This window comes from Vipera ursinii, assembly GCF_947247035.1.
Source record: "Vipera ursinii genome assembly, chromosome: 13".
Classification (NCBI taxonomy): domain Eukaryota; kingdom Metazoa; phylum Chordata; class Lepidosauria; order Squamata; family Viperidae; genus Vipera; species Vipera ursinii.
Window position 1 is genome coordinate 17,773,713 of NC_139526.1, and position 23,593 is coordinate 17,797,305.

Below are 23,593 nucleotides of genomic sequence, written 5' to 3' on the forward strand. Positions count from 1 at the left end.
GAGACCTGGTTGTCCAGAATCACTTGCTGAGGTCTCTGGTTATCAGGAAACTTGAACCTGGTGTCAGACACAAAGAATCAGGACTACGTTAAGTTGCAATTCAGAAGGATCTATTGCTCAGCCTATACTCAAGAATCCAATCAACTAAGGTTCAAATCTGAATCGGCGCCAGATAAGGGTCAGCAGAATTCAAGGGGTGTTGAACTTGGATTGCTTGTGGCAGCGCAAGGACTCCAAACTGCTGACATGTTTAACACCACCCTCCAGCTTTGCCTGCCATTTTCCTACACTTGGATCTGCACAGTGCAAGTTAAGCGTCCTAACTCCTACACCACACTAGCAGATGTTCTCTAAACTACTCCATATTCCCCAAGCAGAAAATGGCCTTTCCTCCCAACAGGCAAAGAGAGAGATTTTGTAAATCTGCACCCCTTCAGTACTCAAATAGCTATCTCCACTGATGTTTCACACTATTTACATTCATGGCAAGGGAGTTGATGGATGATTTAAAGGCCAAACAATTCATCTCTCATCAACACTCTGACGTGCTTTGTTCTTTCATTCTTTAGGACCTGAAGAGGATTTAAAATGCGAGCCAACCAGCTCCTATACATTATCATTTGTGTCTTTGGCATCACATGTGACATCTTGGTGTGCAAGACCACCCTGTGTCTTCCCCATCCACCCTTTTCCTTCTAGTTTGAAAGCTGCCCTTGTTTCCCATACTCTGTTAGTTGGCACTGAGGTACTTCTTCAAGTCGTCTTATCTAGACCTTCTGACTGATGGTTATCTACTTACCTATTATTTTTACTGACTGCCTTTAGAGCAGAGGCTTGCCAGCACAGATGAAGGAATGGCTTGAGATCTGTTGGGTAGCACTGATGAGATTTCAGCAGGAAAACAGGACCCCTTACATTGTGTGCCGCTCTTGAATAAGGGAGAAATGATAAAACACCATTCCAAAAATGGGTACAGAAACTGTCATAATGGCAGAATTCATCTGAAGGGGCATAGGTGAGCCCCTAGTGTAAAGCAGCATTTTTCAACCTCAGGAACTATAAGATAGGTAGACTTCAAATCCCAGAATCCCCCAGCCAGCATGCTTTGCTTAAATTTTCCCAGCAAAACAAAACGTCAAAACTGGCCATGAAAATGTTCCTATGTGGTTGCATCCAAGCCGGCTTGTTCTTCCAATTAAACTCAAGATCTAGATACTGTTCCCTCTGGGTTGCGTGGTCCCAAGAAATAGAGAGTTGAAGCCAAATATTCTTTCCACTGTCTGAAGTTGCTTCTTCCTTAATTACTGGACGAGGCTGGAGATCAGCCTTTTGCTATGATGATCTTCCTTCTGTCAAGGAGACATGGTTTCCAGGGTGCTCAGGAAAATTAATATTGTCTCACCTTCCAAAATTAGAGGGGGATTCTGCAGGATACCTTTGGGACTCTGCCCACATCCTACACCCAGTGTGAGTAGACATCAATTCAACCTATCCTAATAATTGAAGTATACCAGCTGTTACCAGCAGGCATAATAAAGCTTTGGACCATCTATTGTTCTCCCATTTCTTCTCCATTCATGGTTCCATCTGAGACTCATTCTGATGAAAAGAGGATGCTTACTTTGAAATTGGTGTTGGGTAACTGGAGGGAGGAGTCAAGCAAGGACCTAGCTTGGAGTCTTTGCGTATCTGCAAAAGGCATAAGTTTGATCTCCAAGATCCGTGAAGCCCTGTCTGATCGTTCCCAGGGGAAGGAGAGCAGTCTGGGGAGATTCTTGTAACATAGGCAGTAAGCACTAAAGTTACTGATTTTAGCTGTTGACAAGTGATTCTGGTTGTTTGCACCTGGCATTTGGAGAGGATTCTGGGTCTAGTTTTTTTGCCCACTGTCCTGATGCCCAGTTCTTTCTCTGGTCTCTGCCAGCTTCCCCTTGCTGAAAAAAACTTTCTCGGACAGGGAGATGCGCACCAAGCTAGGGTCGGACCTTTAGCTGCCTATCTCCATGAACATTGGGTGTTAAAATTACATACACACACACACAAGCTCCCCCACTTCCCAAATGTAGCCAGTGGAGAATTCAGGCATCCAGGTTAAACCACTTAAATCTCTCTTCACATCCTATGCGTGAGAGAGTTTTTTTGTTTTGTTTTTTACAGAAAACATATCTTTTGTCTTCTCTTTTTTTTTAATATGGAAAGTAAATTTATCTCCAGGAAGCTTAAAAGTCTTTATCTATATCTCTCCCTCTCTGCCCCCCTAGCTCCCCCCCTCCCCTCCCAATCCGGCCTCGGAGAACAAAGCTCTCTTTTCATCTGACTTTTTTTTTTATAGCTGTTCTATGTGAACATTCTCTTTCGACATTATTACTTCTGAGGAAACAGCACAAAGTAATATTAACACTGCCAGTCCTTCACCTACACCTGGCCTTCCATAAATCACGTTAGCCCTATTTGGTGATCCCCCCCCCCCCCCGCAGCCAGGGGCTGCTTCAGCCTTTCATGGCGTAACACCCAGTAGGATGAAAAACTGTTTTGTTGGTTTTTTTATTATTTGCTAGGAGTTAAGGGAACGTTTTGAACTGGAATAAATAATAACTCTTCTCCCCCCCCCCTCTCCCCCCCCAGCAGCGACTTCAGCAAATCCTCCGTGTCAGCTATGCATTTGGAAAATGGGTGGTTTTAAGCGGAATGGGATAACTCGCCACGGCCAGCCCATTGTGGCCAACTTGCCATGGGAAAACAGCCGCGGCGAGTTGGCTGCGACGAATTGTTGGAGATCCAGCTTTAAGGAGCTGATCAGAAAGCCACGTCCTTGTCCTGGTTTATGAGCCACGTTTCGTGGCCCTCACTCGACGGTCAGTTTCTCCCTCTCTTGGTGTTCTTCAGAGCTTCTGAAAAGCACCATCGGAGAATCAGCTGTGGCTCTCCACCGATGGATCTGGGAGCCGAGTAAAGCAAGTGCCATTAAATGTAGATTAGATTGGACTTCGGCTTCATCCCGTAGGGCCTTTCCTGTGTTTTCACAATTAAACCTTCATTAGCTTAATTAGCCCTCTTGAGGTTCAGAGGAGACACATTATTTCTGCAATATGACACAGCTGTGTACACCACCTCATGACAGAGGTGACTCGAGTTTTCAGGAAGATCCAGCTGGAGGGCCACACTCAGCTTCTGGAAAGCACACTTCATCCCCCTTGAATGGCAAACCTGGTGGGTTAAAAGGAGCATCCTGGCTCAAAAAAAACAAACCCCACAATATGTCAATTCCGAAGGATGCAAAAAAGTCTGCATTTACCCATCAAGGTAATATAAAACTCTTTCTCTTCCAGGTTAAAGATTGAGGAACTGGAATCTGAACGAAGACGGTTGGAAGAAGAGAACAGATCTCTGGAAGCACAGCTGGAACAAGCCGCGCTTCGGGTAATGTCTTAAGCGCGCGTGATTTGGCTTGATGAGATGGACTGAGAGGTTTTAACCCTGTTTGATCCCCTTTTTTTGGTCCTCCTGAAATTAATTTCAAGAAGCCGAGGGTTGTCTCACGCTGTTGGTTTTTTATTGCAAGAGTTCACTGGGCATCTCTTAGGAAACCGAAGGGAGCCAGGAGCAGCATCCCACAATTTCTTCCAGAATCTGCCTTTTGTCAGGCTGAAGCCTTCATTGTGGGGTCAGCTGGTTTCTGCTTTAGGTTTTTTTAAAAAATGGAATTACGAGCTGCTTCTTACAAGAAGACTTGCTGTATCTTATCTGTTTGGGGACGATCACACAACGTACTTTGTAAGTCACATACAAAGTCGTAAGTCAGATATAAAGCAAATGGCTGCATTCACATAAATGTTAGTTTCAACCTTGGTTAGTTGTTTTTTTTGGTGTTTTTTTTTTGGAGGAATAAATAATGTGTTACATGAACGCAGACTAGTTAGTTTATGACTCAGTGTACTGTGCAAACCCAGAACGTGGCCTGATGCCGTACCCAAGTTAAGCCTGTTGGGTGAACCCAACTTTGGAGCACAGAAACCACACGCCCCTTCTGCCTCCTGCATTCCAGAATATTCTTGAACAAAGTTATCACATCTTGTCTGGTGGTCACTTGAAAATGTATAGGTGCCTATACCTTTCATACCTTAGACAAGGGGTAGGTAACCTTGGCTCTTTTATGACTCGTGGACTTCTACTCCCAGAATTCCTGAGCCAGCACGGCTCAGCTTGGAAACCTCTCCCTTTCCCCTCACCATGGCTGGCTCAGGAATTCTGGGAGTTGAAGTCCATGAGTCATAAAAGAGCCAAGGTTGCCTACCCCTGCCGTAGACATTAGCATTCATCTACTCCAGGGGTCTCCAAACATGGCCACTTTAAGAGTTGTGCTGGCTGAGGAATTCTGGGAGTTGAAGTCCACAAACCGTGGCCAAATCTGGAGACTCCTGATCAACCATAACAGCTTTCTTCAACTTATTAAAAAGCATATATTTTTACAACAAATGGATCTCCATCTGTGAGCCATGGTGGCGCAGTGGTGAGAATGTAGTACTGCAGGCTACTTCTGCTGACTGCCAGCTGCCTGCAGTTCGACAGTTCGAAACTCACCGGCTCCAGGTTGACTCAACCTTCCGTCCTTCCGAGTTCGGTAAAATGAGGACCCAGATTATTGGGGGCAAGAGGCTGACTCTGTAAAACCGGTTAGAGAGGGCTGTAAAGCACAGTGAAGCGGTACATAAGTCTAAGTGCTATTGCTATCTACACCATACCAACCAGTGTGGACCATCAGAGACTTAAGTTGGCATCACTCCGTGCCATCATGTGACTCTTTTCTAACCCAATAAAAGACAGCAATGGGCAAAGAAAGGGTTCCAAGGAGATCCAGTGAGATTCCAGGTCTTCTCCTGATCTTCTCCCCTTCTTGCTGCTGCTACTTATGTCTTGTAAGAATACCTCCTTAGACCTCTTACGGGAGTGTAAACTAGATCTCACCTTCCTAACCTGCTCACTCTTCCTCCTACATCATGTAGAATTATGGACACAATCCTGTCCAGAAAAATCAAGCCAATTTTCACTCCTACTCAGTACTCAAAACTGGCTTTCTTCCATGTCACCCCAGAAACTTATGGAACAGAGGCTGACACCTGTAAGTCTTTTGTGCAGCCTATAGTAGCACCTGTCAGGGTTCAGAGGTGGCCTGCTGTCACATGAAGGGGCTTCTGTTCTGGTTTGTCTTTGCTGAGAGTCTGGTCTTGTCTTCCAGCAGATCTTTGATCATCTCATCTGCACTGGTGGCCCCAACAGCCATCTGTGCATCGGGATTCTCGTCTCTGCTCCGAGCGTGACTTTTATCTTAGGTCTGCTGGAGTTAAGGGAACATCCTCTGATTTGTCTGCTCTGGATGAGCGACTGTATATATTTCTTCTTGGTCAAGTGTAATTTTGTAAACCTCCAAGTATTGTTTCCCGATCTAAGAAATCCTTCAACCGTTAAACCTGTTTTTGTGAAGATGGATATCATGCTGTTGATTATGCCTTTCAGCCTTTCCTCTTACGTCCTCCCGTTCTCTTGTTTTCTTTTTCCTAGCTCAGATAATACAATGTCTCTCAAATATTGGGGGGGGGGCATTGTAAGTGGTGGAAACATCTTACGTTTTACTCCTCTAACTTTTTTCTATCGACGACGGACCACCGAGCTCGGTTTCTGGAACTGTGAGTCCATATCTTCCTTTCACGAAAACATCATTTCCCATTTCTGTTCGGGGTGATTTATTTACAAAATCTAGCTCTGTAGTAGAGGATGAATGTTCATAAGTCAAGTGCACCGTGTTTTGCTAAGCATAACTCATTCGTAGTTCCACAAGGCCGACAAGGTAGGTCACCATTATTCCCATTTTGCAGGTGGGGTTCTCAGTCTGAGAAGACAAATGAGTTGTCCACAGTCAAGTGGTGAACCGGGGTGGCCAAGCTGGAGTTTGAATTCTGTTCCTCAAGTGCAGCTCCAACTCCGTTCACATCCACGGGAGATAGACTGCATGCTTACCTCTCGCAATGATCACGTTATGAAGGGACAGCCCCACACTGGGTCCACATTTCCATAATTCTGTTTGAGCAGCTGTGCACTTCAAGAGGTGTCTTAGTATGGCTCAAAGACTGGGCACCTCCGATTCATGGAGCTGTTTGGAAACCGCTCGGTAGTTGACTTACTAGCACCGGGTAGGTGTGTATGCCTCCTTTGAAGTGTAGCCAAAATGTATCTTAAGAACATGAACGTTGTGGAACTACTGGCTGGAGAGATAGCATTCCTACAGACCGTGGACGGTGTGGAGCTTGGGGGCCACAGTGTTGTGTTATGGGGTTCTTTATATTTAGCCCCACTGTATGAAATTAAAAGGTTTATGAAGGTCCCATCTAGCAGTAGGTCTTGTAAGAACAGAACGAAGCCTGTTTTTCATGAAGAAAAGAAGTAAGGGGGATGAGCTAGCTACATAACACACACACACACACACACACACAGATACAAAGCTCATGGTGATTGTGTGTACTCTTTCTTTCCTGTCTAACATCTGCTTTTTAAGCCTTTCTCATTGAGAACCTAGGTCTGCTTTGTATTAAATCAAACCTTGTTCTGCTCAGAATGCTCTTGTCGCTCTCCTTTCTCCCAGTTGGGCCAAACATAGAATCCTAGGGCTGGAAGGGACCTCAGAGGTCTTCTAGTCCACCCCACCCCCACCTCAAGACAGGAGACCTTATACCATCCCAGACAAAAGGCTCTCCAGTCTATTTTTGAGAACCTCCAATACTTCAGCACTTATTATTCCTCTGGGACATTTGCAACCGGAAGCATGCAAAGGGAGACCTGGAGTACACTTGGAAGTGAGTGTGAACTTCACAAGCAACGTCAGTCAAAGACCGAAGCTCTCCGTTGTAAAACATCCACTCAAATCCTAGTAGGTTCAATATCCACTTGAGTCAACAGGCTGAAATGCGCATTAAAGGCACCAAGGTTGGCTTGCTCAGTGGAAAAGATCAGAAGTCGTTACAGGTTAATCCTCGATTTGTGCCAGAACGCCATTATTGTGTGGTGGGTTACTCTCTTTTAACTTCCTTCCTTCCCTCCCCTTGCTCCTCCTGTTCCACAAAGATGGCTTCATTTGAAATTACCCAGATTTCAGACACGGCATTGATTTTTATCTTGACACCTATTAGAGGTGAATCAAATCTTTCTTTTATTGGCAATTCCCAGGGATTTGGCGGAGGGGGGAGAGAAGGGGAGGCGAAAGGAATGACAGCTCTGCTAAAACAAGAGCATCCCGAGTGCTTTTACCAAGCAACGCTTAGCGATGAAGCCTGTCACCTGCTTCTCCTTTAATTGGGTTCCTGTCTCCAGAAGGGAGATGAAAGTCTTGGGTTTGATGTTTTGATGCCCCGGTCTCCGAGGAGCACTTAGAGCAGCGATAGTTCCTTAGGAGGTTACAAGCTCATTTGTTTCACATTTCACGTCCCGGTCCTTGACGGAAGAAGATGTCAGTCCCCAGCGCTGGACCAGTGTAGTCAAGCTCTGAGTGAGGTTGTGGTTTTGCTGGTCAAGTTGGAAGGCTTAGCTCAGCCCTTAAGAGTCCAGATAGGACAATCAAAAGGACACTGCTGACATCTGCCTCTGATGGGGATGGTACAAACCTCCCTGCTTTTATTTTAATTGCTCCATTCCGTTGCCCGCTTCTAAGGGAAGGAACCCGAGAACATATATCTGCTCTTTGCTGATCAAACTTTCTTAAGTCTTGGAAGCGTCAAGCCACCCAGGAAAATAGGACAGACATCTAAAGAAATAGCCAAGGGAGAGGTTCTGTTCTAACCATGGTGTGATTTAATAGGGACACACCATTCCCAAGAAACAAGCATGGATACCCATAACGTTCATTAGCTAGGTCATCGGGTTTGTAGACTGTAACTTACAAAAACAGTCCTGGGCACTTCAGGCTGATTGGGGAGGGAGAGAGAGTAACTGTAGGAGATGGCCAGGCTTAGCCTGAGGGAGGGGTCAAGCGTGTCATAAGTCTCAAGCGCTTTAGTGCCCACAAGAGATCTAAGTCCAGCCCTTCTTGAATTCCATTGACTCTTATTTACCAATTTGCTTTGACCATTAGTAATTCAGATTTTTATAGAGAGCTTTAGCATACAATTATATCTTTAACTACAAATGAATTGCCTAGACTCCTGATTTCCCGTGTTTGACATTAGTCTCTCCACAGAGTTATTTCTTGATTTGCTATTGCTTCGAAGCTGCCCTGAGTGGAACCTCAGATATTGTCAAGTATAAAACTTTGGCTGCTACATGCCTCTGCGTTTCAACCTGCCTTTAGATAAAGGGAGTGGGAGGTGTTACTTTCAAGTGGGTAGATGGAGAAACAAAGCTTCTTCGATCCAGCTGCAGACAAGCCTGAAGCCTTGTCAAGGACAACAGAACAGATGTGGATTTGAAACAGACGGTTCCCATAACAAAGTGAACTTGTTTATATGGACTACGTAAGAATATGGGGGTTTGGCTGGGAAAACTATTGTTTCAGTCCATGAACTGGTGTGGGAACCTCAGTTAGTTTTGCTTCAACAATAGCCATGCAGTGTATTCAATAAACTAAGATTTTTGGAAACTGAATTAATATGGAGTTTTATTTGGATTCTCGAACTGGATGTTGACATATATTGGCCAATCACGATTGGCCGAAGGTGGATGGGTGTTTCCAACTTGGTTAAAAACAGGGTTGTCTTCCACTGCTTGTGGTGGCTGTGAGTGGATGAATGAAAGTAGGGGGATAGTAATTGAGGCCTGATATTCGTCGTGGGGGACATCAGTGAAATAAAAAAAGATTTGCCAACGGTGCAGTTTGCATGTGGCTAAATTCAGTAATAGTCTTACTAAAATTGATGCAAGGTTTAGCTGAGTCTGTTGCTTTGGAACTCCATCTGATCCCCCAGTGGTGCAGCCCTATCAAATCATACCATTGTTAGCAAATTTATTTATTTATAGAAGGGTGATTGCAGTGCAGTGTTATCCAGACACCCCACTTTCCTAGCTGTTTGTCCATTGCGACACAAGCACACGCTCGATGTTCTCCCGGTCTGCAGAGAAGGAGAGAGATTAAGAAGAGACTCACGTGATTCAGCCTGGCTTTTGAATCAATCGCATGCTAGGAACTGTACAGAAAGAGGACGCCGAAGAGGATCAAATTGGCCCTTCAGGGCTCGTAGCTTCATTTCATTTCATTCCTTTATTTCATTCCTTTATTCTGTTTATATCCCCCTGCAATCTAATCGAGTCACGGCAGTTCATTTGCTCCAGAGGAACCTAATTTGAGATCCATATTCACTCCTAAATAAAATAAAAAGGTTCCATTTTCCTGAGTCATCCTCAGGCTCCGTCGCTGAAATACGGGTCACCGCTGACGCCTCAAAGCCTTTTCCTGCACTAAATATTGTGCTCTTGTCTCACCTGCAACTTCAGTGTCTCGTGCGGCTGGGAATCGGTGTAGGCGCTCACCTTTCTAAAAATATCATCAGTGGAATTTCAGGGCTCTGGAATATGCGTGGAGATGGGTTTAATCCTAGGAGTTTGGAATGGCAGCTGACATACAGGGATTGGCGCTGGTGGGAGAGGCCCGTGGAGTTGACGTTCTTCAGGATTTAGACCTGATGTAAATTTGGCTTGACTTCAGAAGTTGGGGGTGCTACATCACCGGAGGTTTTTAAGAAGAGACAAGAGAGCCACTTGTCTGGAATTGTGTAGGATCTTCTGCTCGAGCAGGAGGTTAAACTAGAAGACCTCCAAGGTCTCTCCCAAACTGTGTTCTGTTATCTTTATGCGTTCTGCTAAGTTGACGGAATGATCTGATATTAAGTACATTCATGAATTTGGGATGAGTTGACGGTTAAGAAAATAGTTGGGTAGATAGGAAAAATAATGGTCCAATGTTTGTTTTTCCTTCTGTCTGGCTCCAAATTTGGTATTAGCAAGTGATGAAACCAATATTGATGTTGGTTGAGAGCAAGTCTCTATAACACCTGATTGCATTCAGACTCTTGGCTTGTGAGAGACAGCTTGAATTATGCCTGGGGGCTCCATCCACTCCTCTCTCCCCCCACATGTCTCTTACCACCCCCGCAGTTTCTGACACCTCACTGTGGGCCGCATTGATTTTCCTTCATCCCTATAAAAGTTTGTCGTGTGGATATTACTCACTGCTCAGATCTTCACAGCTCATAAAAATCTCAGGTTATAGAAAAGACCAGAAATTTTGGGAGTTCCTGGGTGGTGGCAGAACGTGCAGCCTAAACCTCCACTTTGGGAGAATTGAGAACCATGGAGCTTAACAGGGGAAGGGGAAGTTAAATTATTGAAACCAAAGAGAACTGCGGGAGAAGAGCAGGCAAAATTGGAGGAAGGCGTTAAATGTGTCATTAGCTTAGAGTCCTTATGTTGCCACAAATGATCTAGGTCCAGTCCCCTTTAATTCTGTTGACCTTTAGCAGATACGAACTTTAGTTGACTTGATTCTTGTGTGGAGGCTTGAGCGATACCTCCTTCTAAATTGCAACTTAACATATGGTCTTGATCCTTGGTGCCTGATGGGGGCCACATTATTCTGTATTCTTCCCTGGTCTCCATTTAAGGGTCATTGGAGGAGAACCAATGCAGTAGCTGGCTGGCTTTTCTGCGGTTGGGTCTTGGATCCAGAGAACATGCAGGTTGGCCTCCAGCTTGTGCTGTTTTCCATGCACTGTTCTCCCTTCACCAAAAAATCAGAACTGTCCCAATTAAGTCCATCCACAAGCAGACCAATGCTAGGCCACAGAGCAATGGCCAGTGAGTTTACAAGGCACTTGAAAGTTTCCCAATCAAAATAAAACCTCCAGGCAAGAGTCAACCCACAGTACAAGAGGGTTCACCAGGCAAAAAAAAGTCCAGAGTTCTCAAGGCACAATCCAAGTCAAGACACTTTGGTATCAATCCAAAGCAAGGCAAGAATCACAATGATCAGAAAACACACAGCTAGGAAATAAACACATCGCTTCCATCGGACTGCTGTGCTAAATAGCCAGCTTCTGGTGCCGCCCATCAAGAAGGGCGAGGCTTTCTCCTCCTGAGTCACCTGGCTGACCTTCTCTGCTCCTGCCTTTTTTCTGCCCTACCTGTTCTTGGATCAGGTGCAGAAGGCAGTTCCTCATCACTGGCTGGCTGCAGTTCCTCATCACTGGCTGTCCTGATGCAGCTGTGCTTGAGCCAATTCCCTCTCAGACGTCTGCTCGGAGCCATTAACCAACTCCTCTCCTGACATGCCCCAAACGGGTTCATCTTTCTCCCAGCTGACATCTGGAGAGGCATCTGGGAAAGCGTCCGGGAGAGTCATCACACCGCTTGACTTCTCTTGAAGTTGTTTGGCTGAGCTGCATCCTGCCAGCTTTTCTCCTTCCCTGCTCATCCCTCCTTGAAGGGAAGCTGGGAACTGGAATTCCGGATAGAAAGGAGTGATCAAATCACGACTGTGAAGCGAAGCGACAGGAAACGCTTCTGAAGAGTGCTCAATTAGTCTTCATTTCTTCAAGCAGTCCTGTGTTTACAGGCCAACGATGGCTGGTGAAGTGGTTCCCTACACAAAGGCAGCCCGCCTTCCTCCTCTCCTTCGCTCTTCAGAGAGGGAGGCAGAAACGAGATCCTTAAGGTCCCACGGCTGCTTCAAGGAAGATTTATTTTAAAATCAGAGGCACTTCGATTTAATTGGATCCATATGGTCCGGAGGGAACTTGATGCAGTTGGGGGTACCTGCAACCGGTCGATGAGATGGCAGGAGACAAAGCAACCTGGTCTTGAAAATTTCCAAAATTATGATACACAATAATTTATATTGCCATTGCAAGATACTCTTCTTTGGTAAATCCCATGATATTTTACAAAATATTATTTTAGCTGGATTCACGTCCAAGAGACAATTAACTTTCTCCTCTCTATCATACCTATCAGAGAAGGTTATAAAACCACACAGTAATATGTATTATTAGGATTTTCTCTGATATTGGATAGAAAAATACGCTTCTGGGGATTGCTTGCACTCTTCATTCTTTGTCTAGTACGAGATATTTTTATGACTTTTCTCTTGCCTATCCTACTTTTCAAATCCATGGAGATTGTTTTGCAAGGAGCTGTAGATTCCGATCCGCGTACGGTCTGAAGCACAGGTTCTTGTTAATTCCTGTAATTCAGTTTTCAATCACCGAGGACCCTGTTTGAAAGACGCTTTTCTGTAATATCTTTACGGCAGGAGTGTCCAAGCTTGGACTGGGGAATTCTGGGAGTTGAAGTCCATAAGTCTTAAAGTTGCCAAGAGAACTTGGAAGTTGTTCAGTGAATCCCTGAAGTTGTTAAGCTGGTAACCCAGTTGGACACCCCCGCCTGACGATGTCAAGGTGATAGATTAGAATTGACAAATACATGCCATCATTCTCTGGGCTGATGTAATAGACTAGTATACAGCTGGTCCTCAAATTACAACAGTTTGTTTAGTGACTGTTCAAGGTCACAAGGGCACTGGAAAAAGTGGCTTACGACTTGTTTTTCACACTTACAACCGTTGCAGCATCACGTGATCAAAATTCAGACATTCAGATGACTGACTCATATTTATGACGGTTGCAGCGTCCCAGGCTCACGTGATCTCCTTTTGCGGCCTTCTGATCAGCAAGGGGGAGGGATGCCAGGTTTCACTTGACAACCCAACCGTGTTACCAGCTTAACCACTTCCACGAGTCACTTAACGAGCGTGACAAGACAGGTTGCAAAATGGGATGGTAAGGTAAAGGTAAAGGTTCCCCCGCACATGCGTGCTAGTCGTTTCCAACTCTAGGGGCCGGTGCTCATCTCCGTTTCAAAGCCGAAGAGCCAGCGCTCTTCCGAGGACGTCTCCGTGGTTATGTGGCCAGCATGACTAGACGCCAAAGGTGCACAGAACACTGTTACCTTCCCACCATAGTGGTCCCTATTTTTCTACTTGCATTTTTACGTGTTTTCGAACTGCTAGGTTGGCAGAAGCTGGGACAAGTAACAGGCGCTCACTCTGCTATGCGGCACTCGGGATTTGACCCGCCAAACTGCCGACCTTCAGATCGACAAGCTCAGCGTCCTAACCCACTGAGCCACCACGTCCCTCAAAATGGGGTGAAGCTGGCTTAACAAATGTCTCTCTTAGCAGCGGAAATTGTGACCGTAAGTCGAGGACTCCCTGTAATAAGTCACTCTTTCAAGGTGACCCTTCCGGTCAATGCTTATCTTGTGTCTTTCACACACACACACACACACACACACCGCAACAGCACAACCCAGCCTCTCTCCACCTTTGAGAATTAAAAGAGGCTGCATGGCAACCAGGCTCCTGCCTCAATCAGTATGCAGCCTATGCTGATGTGACTGTTGAAACGAAAAGCACCTTGGTTAAAAGATTAGGTTGATGAGGACTAATTACAAATTATCAGAAGCTAAAAATACTCAGCATGGAATCAGAGGATCTTTTTTTAAAAGAAAAAAGAAAAAAAAGAAGGAATATAAACAGGAGAGCAAGAAATGGTAAAGATGTGCCTCTCCGCAGATTCTTCAACACAAGTGTTTATCTTGATGTATCCATCTTTGTCCTTTAAATTAAGACGTTTGCTTTTTTTTGTGTGTAAATTTTATCTTTATTCTGTCAAATGGGTTACTCCTGCTAATAATTGAGAAAAGTGAGATCCACTGCATGGGGACACAGGGCATGGGAATAGAGTAGATATTTCAATTATTTCTGAAGTTGGGTTTCCAATAACCAGTCCTTTAAGTCATATTTGTCCAGGAGATTACTAGACAATCAAAATCTCTTTCCCCTAAGGAAGGTGGAATTGAAATGGCGCTGGAAAACGCGGCTCAGGATTGTGTTTTACACCTAGCGTTCATTGCAGCCTCCCCGCGGTCACTTGATTAAGAAAAAAAAAAAGTCAAATTGCCAACTGACTCGTATTTACGATGGTGATAGTCTCCCGGGGTCACGTGATCCCCTTTTGCGACCTTCTGACAAGGCGAAGTCAGTGGGGAAGCCAGATCCACTTCACAACTGTGTTACCAATTTCAATACCGGTTCACTTAACAGGTGTGGTACGAAAGGTCGTAAAAGCTCACTTAGCAACTGTCTCGCTTAGCAACCTAAAGTTTGGGCTCAAGGGTTGGTTGTAAGTCAAGGACTACCTCTATATCTTTGTGCTTCTTCTGTATTTCTCGTAGTTGTCCCCCTAGCACAGAACAAAACTGTGGGGCTTCTCCGTAACCCTTTGGCTTTTTTTTAGCTTCTTAGATCTTGCTCAAGCTTTTATTCCATAACCTTGTTGCTTTCGATTTTCTATTTCTGTGGTTTAAAAGAAAGCACACGTTTTTTTGGTCTTGCGTTGTTCTTTTCTTTTGGTTTCCACCTCGGCAATATTTTCCTTTCCTGGGATATGTTGACGGTAAACCCTTCGTAATAAGAAGCCTTCCTCCATTAATCGTCCATCTTAGGGAAGATTTGCTTTGTTGGCTGTCTGTCTCCAAGTCTTGTACACAGTCTAAGAGAAGTGGGGGGGGGGAGAAATAGAATAAAGGAGAAGCAGAGATGTATAAAAGCTATAATCGAAATGAATTAAAGTTTCTGGTAACTTTTAAATGGGGAATGGCCCGGCATTCCAGTTCTGCAGTAAATCAAAGAACACAATTTTCTCCAGAGTTGAATTCCATTCTGAAGGAAGACAAGTGGTCTGTTCTTTTTAGAGTTATCAAGCTGGATTTTTGGTGATCCCCAAAATGTGTTTGGTTCCAGGGACCGGTTTTGGTAGAAAATTTGTCTTCCACGGACTGTAAGGGGGCGGGGGTTCATGCACGCATCATAGATCCTGTGCATACACAGATTAAGCTTTGCTCGTCTGCTGCTTGTGCAGCCCGGTTTCCAACAGGCAGCACAGCCTAGCGGTTAGGGTCCCCTGTTCCAGACACCATTATTCTTAGGAAGCTAGCATAGCAAGGAAAGAGTTGGCCTCAGCTTTTTGCTTATGGTTTAGGTATAGAGGGATCATAGAATCTTAAGGCTGGAATGGATCTTGAAGATCTTCTAGGCCAGGGGACTTCCAACTTGGCCCTTTTATGACTTGTGGACTTCAACTCCCAGGATTCCTCAGCCAGGCTGAGGAATTCTGGGAGTTGAAGTCCACAAGTCATAAAAGGGCCAAGTTGGAAGTCCCCTGTTCCAATCCAAGCCCTGGTCTAAGGCAGATATGGAAGATAAGTTGACACCTAGCTTATGAGACTAGCGCGCAAATGCCCGTCACCTCTTTGTTTTCCTGTTGTGTGCGTTTTATTCATCCACGTCCTCCTGATTTAATCTCGGGCAAATTATACAACGTTGCTTGTATAGAAGAATATGTGCTCTCTACCTTTGATGCTAAATAATAACAGGGTTTAGTAGTAGCTACAGGCAGACTAATAAAAAAGTAAGTATCCGGTCTCCTCTTTTGAGAGGCAGAAACGGGTGATATGATAATTTCATTGGATTAGTGTCGGTTGAAATTGAAGGAAGGTTTAACCATTTTCTTGAGCTGCGTGGCAGACGCAGGGAGGAGACTTTTGAGTCATATAGAAAATTAGATAAGAATGCTAATACTACCGTCGCTTTGGGCAAGATGTTCAGTCACAAGTCTTTAGCGCATCACGCTGCGGTTGACAAAAAAGCCTTTTCTACTTAGCTTCCTTCTTCTCAGTGGGATTTATAAGTTGCTCATAATAGATAGAATAGAATAGAATAGAATAAGAAGAGTGGGAAGGGACCTTGGAGGTCATCTAGTCCAACCCTCTGCTCAGGCAGGAAACTCTATACCATTTCAGACAAATGGTTCTCCAGTCTCTTCTTAGAAACTTCTGGTGTTGGAGCATTCACAGCTTCTGGAGGCAGGCTGTTCCGCTGATGAATTGTTCTCACTGTCAGGAAGTTTCTCCTTAGTTCCAGGTTGCTTCTCTCCTTGATTAGTTTCCATCCGTTGCTTCTTCTCCTGCCTTCAGGTGCTTTGGAGATTAGCTTGACTCCCTCTTCTTTGGGGCAGCCCCTGAGATACTGGAACACTGCTATCATGTCACCCCTCACCCTTCTCTTCATTAAACTACACATACCCAATTCCAGCAACCGTTTCTCAAATGTTTTTGCCTGCAGTCCCCCGATCATCTTTGTTGCTCTTCTCTGCACTCTTTCCAGAGTCTCAACATCTTTTTTTACATTCTGGTGACCAAAACTGGATGCCGTATTCCAAGTGTGGACTTACCAAGGCCTTGTAAAGTGGTATTAGCAAGGCTTTCTCTCCAAGCTTCTGTTCTTAGAAGGCAACAGGGATGTTGATTTGGAGGTCGTAGAATGGGTGTGGTCCATGCTGATGGACCACACCCATTTTTCTTGAAGCACCTTCTTGAGGAGAAGCGATCAGGCCAATTCTTTAACCTCATCCTTGAAGACAGGACTGAGATGATGTCATTTCGGTGCAACCTGCTCTGTCTTGGCACCTGGCATGGTGGTGAAGATGCCAAACCAGACCTGGGAGTCTCAGCTGAAGTTGGCCAACAGTCACTGGTACTTCTCAAATTACAATGCTTTGTTTAGCGACCAGGGTTACAGCAGCACTCAGAACTATTGTCAACACATGCCAGTAGCCAAAGGTCCAGATTTTGACCCAATGATTATGGGATTGTGGCCATGATTGTAATGTGAGGACCGGTGGCAAGTCACTTTTCTCAATACCATTGTAAATTTGAATGGTCGTTAAATGGATAAAGTTGAGGGCTGCCTGGAACCGTTTGTCAACCGATTGACTTATTCTGTAGAGAAACAGCTGAGGGGCCCCAAGTCATGATCCTGGTATTGATTGGGCTTCCACTAGGAGTGCTTAGAAATTCGGGTTTTGCCCTGAAGTTCTTCTCTTCACTGTCCCACTTTATGTTCAAGATGGGCGTAGTTCTCTGAATGAAGATAACTTCTCTGTTTGGGGGAGAAAAAAAATAAAGAAGAAAGAAAGAAAGAAAATAACGTTCCTGGAGGCTGCCTTTGAATAGCTTGGAAAGAGCAAAGCCGCTTTTGAGTTTGCAGAAATTCTGATAAGATCATTGTATTTCCCTCTGCAAATGCAGTGTTGGAGTCTTTGCTAATGAGTTTCTACCTCTGTCTGACAAGTAAATTCAATTCCCCAGGTTGCAGAGGGAAAGAGAAATGAAGAGAGATTTTTTTTTCCATCTTTAAAAGGCACATTCATACCTCGGTACTGAAGGGATGGAGAAGATGCTTGCTCAGACCCTGGTTCATTGATGGAGAGGCTCCCATCCCGGTTTCGGATAGGAAGCACCGGTGCAGCTCACCATCCTTAAAAGATCCTTTATGAATAAATATAGATCCCTTTGAGAGCTGTATGCAATGAAATTTCATTTTAATGTATGCCGATTAGTGTACATTCAAAGTGACAATAAAGTTATTATTCTATTCTGTTCTGTTCCGTTCCGCTCTACTCTACTCTACTCTACTCTACTCTACTCTACTCTACTCTACTCTACTCTACTCTACATTCCATTCTATTCCATTCCATCCCCATCATTCTATTCTACTCTACTCTACTCTACTCTACCCTACCCTACCCTACCCTACCCTACCCTACCCTACCCTACCCTGTTCTGTTCTGTTCTGTTCTGTTCTATTCTTCTAGGTGTCCCAGGATAATATTGTAGGATCCAGAGTCGGTCACTGGGACCAAAGCTTTAATCTTCCAAGCTTTCAGGCTTGTTCCCTGGTGATGGGCTTCAGCCCAAGCCCAAAAGCTTGGAAGATTAAGCCTTTGGTCCCGGTGACTGACTCTGATTGGATCCCACAATATTATCCTGGGACGCCTATCTTTATTCTTAAACACAACCGTGTTACTCCTTTAAATACTGCAGGGATACAGTTAACAACCGTGGCATGAAAGGTTGTAAAATGGGGGCCAGGTTCACTTAACACCTTTCTCGCTTAGCAACATAAATTTTGGACTCTGTGGTAGTTGTAAGTTGAGGATCACCTGTGCAATTGTCAGGGCCCGCCAGAAGAAAGATTTAGCCTGCTGGAGGAGGATATAGCCTTACCTCTTCCAGCCTTTCTCTCTCTTCCCCCCCCCCCCCTATCCAAACCAGATTTTGCTTTCATGGCAGGATGGAATTAAACGTTGCAGGATGGAATTAACGGCTTGGTCATGTTCTACTGCAGCGATGGAAGAAGGAGCACACGATTAAAACAGAAAACAAAAACCAGGATTGTAGTCACGCTCCGATGCGGTGCCTGTGTTCAGCCCATGGAGGGTGGTTTATATTTCCTGGATTATTCTGCGTATCTTCTTGAAATCGCCCTCTGATGAAATCCTGGCACTTCAGCCATCCCTCCAGGCTATCAGCACAGAGCAATTTTGGTCCCCAGAGGAAAGCCGTGTCCTGGCATACAAAACAGAGGAGCAAGGAGGCCCACGGCTCCTAATGACGAAGCGGGCGGCAGAGATAAGGGCATGCAAAGCGAAATGACAGCAGAATCTGCCTAAGTGAGATGCATTGGCAGTCAGACCCAATAAGGCTAAAGAGATGTAAAAGTTTGAGATCAAAGACCTTTCCCTCCGAGCCGTTTTAATGACCTCGCAGGTCCTTCTGATGCAAAGCGAGACGGGGGGGGGGGTGTAGCGCAAATCTTCCGCCCTGCAGCCCATTTGCAAACTTCTTAAGCGGCCCATTGATCATCTCTAAGAGGCTTTGGATCGGTGGATATTGAACTAAAGGTAAACGGGAAGAGGACCAAGGCTTGGACATTGATTGAAATGAAAGGTCAACAACATTTGAAGGCGAAGACTTGGCCTTGCAGGATCTGGCGTTGGGAAGGAAAGATCTCGAGGAACGTGCTTTTAGGAAGGAGAAGAGCCAGCAAGTTCTTATCAGCCCATTGATCATGTCTAAGAGGCTTTGGCATTGAACTAAGGTAGCAGGGAAGAGGACCACAGTTTGACCTCTGCTTGAGATAAAAGCTCAGCAACATTTGAAGGCAAAGACTTGATCTTGAAGGGCCTGGTGCTGGGGAGAAAGGATGCTGAAGAACGTGCTTTCAGGAAGGAGAAGACCCAGCACTGGATGCTGAGGACCATATCTTCATGGAGTCTCTGTCCACCAGCACTACCTGGAACCAGGAACTGCCTTATGGGGCACCCACCTGGCTCGGGGGCAGACCTGATCAAGGCTCTGGTGAGAACTTCAGTTCTGACTTCTTCTGCCCATTCTGGCTCTTGATCTTCTGACACTGAGGGGGACTCCTCCGTCTAGTTCACAACTCCTAAGGCGAGTGTTCCCTTAAGTGCTTGTTATTAGTGCCTCTCATCTGCTTCACGCAAAGACCTGATTTTGAAAATGGCACGTCCCTGAAGAGCTGCTGAGCTTCCAGGAGTTGGTGACCCAGTTATACAGGTTCTTTTGCAAGCTGCATGGGGTAAATGCCATCCATGTCAGACAAGCTACGCTAGCAATATTTAATTACAGGGGGAGATAGAGGGTGCCCAGTCCTCTAAGCCTAGCTGTGTAAATGTCTTTTCTCTTAACTCCATCTCATCTCTCCTCTCCTCTTTGGGTCCTTCTCAATCTATCCAGGTAGACCAGATTAGGAAAGCAACACCATATAGGTCAGGAGTTCTTTTTTTTATTAATTTTTTAAAATCCCATTTATATCCTGCCCTTCTCCAAAGACTCAGGGCGGCTTACAATCTAAAGCACAAATCAACGTGCTTAGCAATAGCCTTCATTCTATGTATATGCCTGCTTATTAGGGCTTTCACACACACACACCCCAAGCGGCATTATTACAAAGTCAGCTTAATTGCCCCCAACAATCTGGGTCCTCATTTTACCTACCTGGGAAGGATGGAAGGCTGAGTCAACCTTGAGCCTGGTGGGACTCCAACCTGCACTACTTGCAGGCAGCTGGTGTTACTTAAGGAGGCATTAGCCCACTGCTCCACCAAGGCTCTGTAAAGCTGTAGTAACAAAACCATGTAGGTCTGAATGCGCTTCTGCCTTCTATCCCTTTATCTTCACATGAACCAAGGAGATGCTCGTCTGACAGCTTCACATTAGCTTCTTGGCCTGGGTTCAAGGCCCTTTCATCCAGTGGTTAGCTTGATGGTGTCTCTTTCACGGGGCACATAGTGCCCTCTGAGCTTAGTTGTTTTCTTACAGATGTTTCATTACCCAACTGGGCTACATTATCAGTGCTCAAAGGGGATGGGGTTTGCAGAGTGGAAGAGAAGAAGGGCAGAAGAGGAGGACTGTGGGGTCCTTGGTGCTCTCTGAACCTTGGTTGCTTTGTTGCAGACATTTCACTATCCAACTAGGTAACGTCATCATTAGTGCTAGAAGGGAATTGGGTGTGCGGAATGGAGAAGAAGGAAAACGGAGGAGGAGAAGGACTGTGGGGTCCTTGGTGATCTCTGAACTTGGTTATTTTCTTGCAGATGTTTCATTACCCTACCAGGTAACATCAGTGCAAACCCCTGATTCCCTTCTAGCACTGATGACGTTTCCTAGTTGAGTAGCGAAACATCTGCAAGAAAACAAACTCAGAGGGTACCACGGACCCCACAGTTCAACCCTCAGCTACAAATATTCTCTTCTGTTACTGTCTCTTCCTCCTGCCTTCCATGGTCTCTACAGAGGTCCTTTAGCTCATGAATGGATGGTCCACCTCACAGAACTAATAGTACCCAGTGATATTGTCCAGAGTTTACTCCTTGTCCCATCAGGCTACCATGAGGCCAATTGACCGCTGAAATCTGAAACGCCCAAGTGAACGTCTGTATTTCCAAAATTGCTTCTCTCCTCCTCATCTCGGTCTGTAGCACACAGTCTGTTGATAGCGCTAGTCGGTAGCCGTCGGACATAGATTTCTTCCCTGTCTCACTTCTCTGGAAGATAACTACTTTTCCATGTGTGAAAACGCTCCAGCCGCAAGCTTGCATTTTTCACAGCTTTAAAGGAGCATCTCAAAAAGCTTCTTTCTTTATGCATCCTCTAGCTTTGTCAAGCAGCTGGAAGTGCAGAAGACTGCTGTGGCCAAATTGTCCGTGCGTGGGCTACAGGAGTCTCTACGAGTTGGACATCTGCAAAGATCATAATAAGCTGGGGATGGATGAGTTGCCTTGCTTGCCCAGAGGTTGCACAGACCATCTTGTTTTCCTCTGCCTGGGGTGGACCATTGTGAATCAGGAAGGGTTGGTGGATTGGTTTTGAAAGGGAAGTGACAAATCTGTCATATTTTGAGCGATGTCACTGTTAGGCACGAAGCCATTGAAATTTAGCCTTAAATATTCTTTTCGATGCAATTCCATTCCTCCTTCCCCCTAAAACCCTTCAATTTCCTTTGTTATACAAGACCCAGAAGCCTTGGCATGAGTCAGCCTTGAGCCCTTCAGCTCCAGAAGAGTCTTCTAGTCCCAACCCTGCTCAGACAGGAGACCCTATACCATTTCAGACAAATGGTTGTCCAGTCTTTTTGAATCTTTCAGCTTCTGAAGGCAAGCTTCCGTTCACTAGTTAATTGTTCTGATGTTTAGGAAATTCCTCCTTAGCTCTAGGTTGCTTCTCTCCTTGATTAGTTTCCATCCGTTGCTTCTTGTCCTGCCTTCGGGCGCTTTGGAGAAGAGGTTGACCCCATCTTCTTTGTGGCAGCTCCTTAGATATTGGAACACCACTAGTCCTTTTTTGCATTAAACTAGACGCAGTGGCTCAGTGGGTTAGGACGCTGAGCTTGTCGATCAGAAGGTCGGCAGTTTGGTGGGTTGAATCCCGAGTGCCGCGTAACAGAGTGAGCGCCTGTTACTCGTCCCAGCTTCTGTCAACCTAGCAGTTTGAAAGCACGTAAAAATGCAAGTAGAAAAATAGGGACCACTCCGGTGGGAAGGTAACAGCGTTCCGTGTGCCTTTGGCACCTACTCATGCCGGCCACATGACCACAGAGACGTCCTCAGACAAGCGCTGGCTCTTCGGCTTTGAAACGGAGATGAGCACCGGCCACTAGAGTCGGAAACGACTAGCACGCATGTGCGGGGGAACCTTTACCTTTACCTTTTAGACAATAAAACTATTCCTACTCAATACTTAAACCAAGCTGGCTTTGAACAAACTCTTTCAGGGTTGAAATAGTGGGTAATAGACCAACATCTTCAGGGGAATCCAGACATGTAACCCTGAATTATATTCTCAAGCTTAGTTGGAAGATTTCTTTTGTGACAGTTTCCTTTCCTTGGGTGAGGCGTGGGTTTCCTACAACCAGTTAACTCTGGCCAAGTGGTGGGCTAGTTAGCTTACGTATTTGCCTAGAACAGAGTCAGACCAGTTAATTTTTCGGCCCCCGCCAATGTTGTCTTCTGGCATTCTCTTCTCTTCTGAATGCCGTAAACCAAGCAATGCAATCATAAATACTGCAAATGAGTCATTAACGAACAGGAAAAAAAGCTGGTGCATGAATTTACTGTGACTCACCAGCCCTAATTTTCAAGTAATGGCTGGAAATAAATGATTGGATGTAATCAGATTGTTACGATAGGTATTTTTCAGGGAAGACGATGGAACAACTCCATTAAAAATAATCAACCGGGGCTCATTTAAAGAAAGATTCCCGAGGATCAAACAGCCACTTCAAAGGAACTTTTGCCGACGGAGAAAGTGTTACGCGGGTTTGATTATACAGTGAGAGATTTGGCTGCCCGTGATATTGCAACGTTTTGTATTTTGATGATGGCATTAAGCTGTTTTTCCAGGTCAGCTCACAGTTTTCCTGTGTCTTCTGCTTAATTCAAGAGCTGTCTCTTTTCATTATGGACACGTGCCTCCAGAAGTCCAAGATCAATTGCCAATTATGCCGTTTAAAATGGTGAAAAGGAAAAATACTTGTAGGGGGCAGCGGCAACTCTCTTAGAATAAATTCCGGACGACAGGTCTTATAGCCCAGAATTAGCAACTGTAGGAAGATGTTGGCCTAATGGTTGGTCATCTATGGATTCAACCCTTCTGATGAACCCAGTAGAACTTGAAAAATAAAAAGTGTAGAGTAACAATGGATCAACTAATAAAGGATACTATTTGTAGCTCAGGGTTGAACTCAGGATCAACTAAGTAACGTCACGTAGACTGATGTCAAGATTTCTTGAGGTCAACAATGTTTGTAGCCCAGAATTGGCAACTGGAGGAAGACGTTGACCTACATCGCTTAGTCAACTATGGATTCAACTCTTTGGATGAATCTAATTATCAGGGCCCTGGGAAAAAGTGACTTACAATTGGTCCTCCCACTCATGACCATCACAAGCACCTCCATGGTCAGGAGATCAAAATTTGGGTCCTTGGCAACCAGTGTGTATTTACGACATTGCAGCATCCTGGGGTCAAGGTGAACCCCATTTGCAACCTTCTCGGCTGGTTTCCGACAAGCAAAATCAATGGAGGAAGCTGGATTCGCTTAATGTCCATCTGATTCATTTAACAACTGCGTTGATTT

General features: G+C 45.1%; 1 protein-coding gene across 1 annotated transcript in view; it reads left to right on the forward strand.

Moving 5' to 3' along the window:
- MAD1L1 (mitotic arrest deficient 1 like 1) overlaps nt 1-23,593 on the forward strand; it is a 249,167-nt gene that overhangs the window by 118,562 nt on the left and 107,012 nt on the right. Inside the window, exon 14 of the mRNA XM_083372455.1 lies at nt 3,330-3,420. Within this exon, the coding sequence (XP_083228581.1) occupies nt 3,330-3,420 (91 nt within the window). The remainder of the gene's footprint in view (nt 1-3,329; nt 3,421-23,593) is intronic.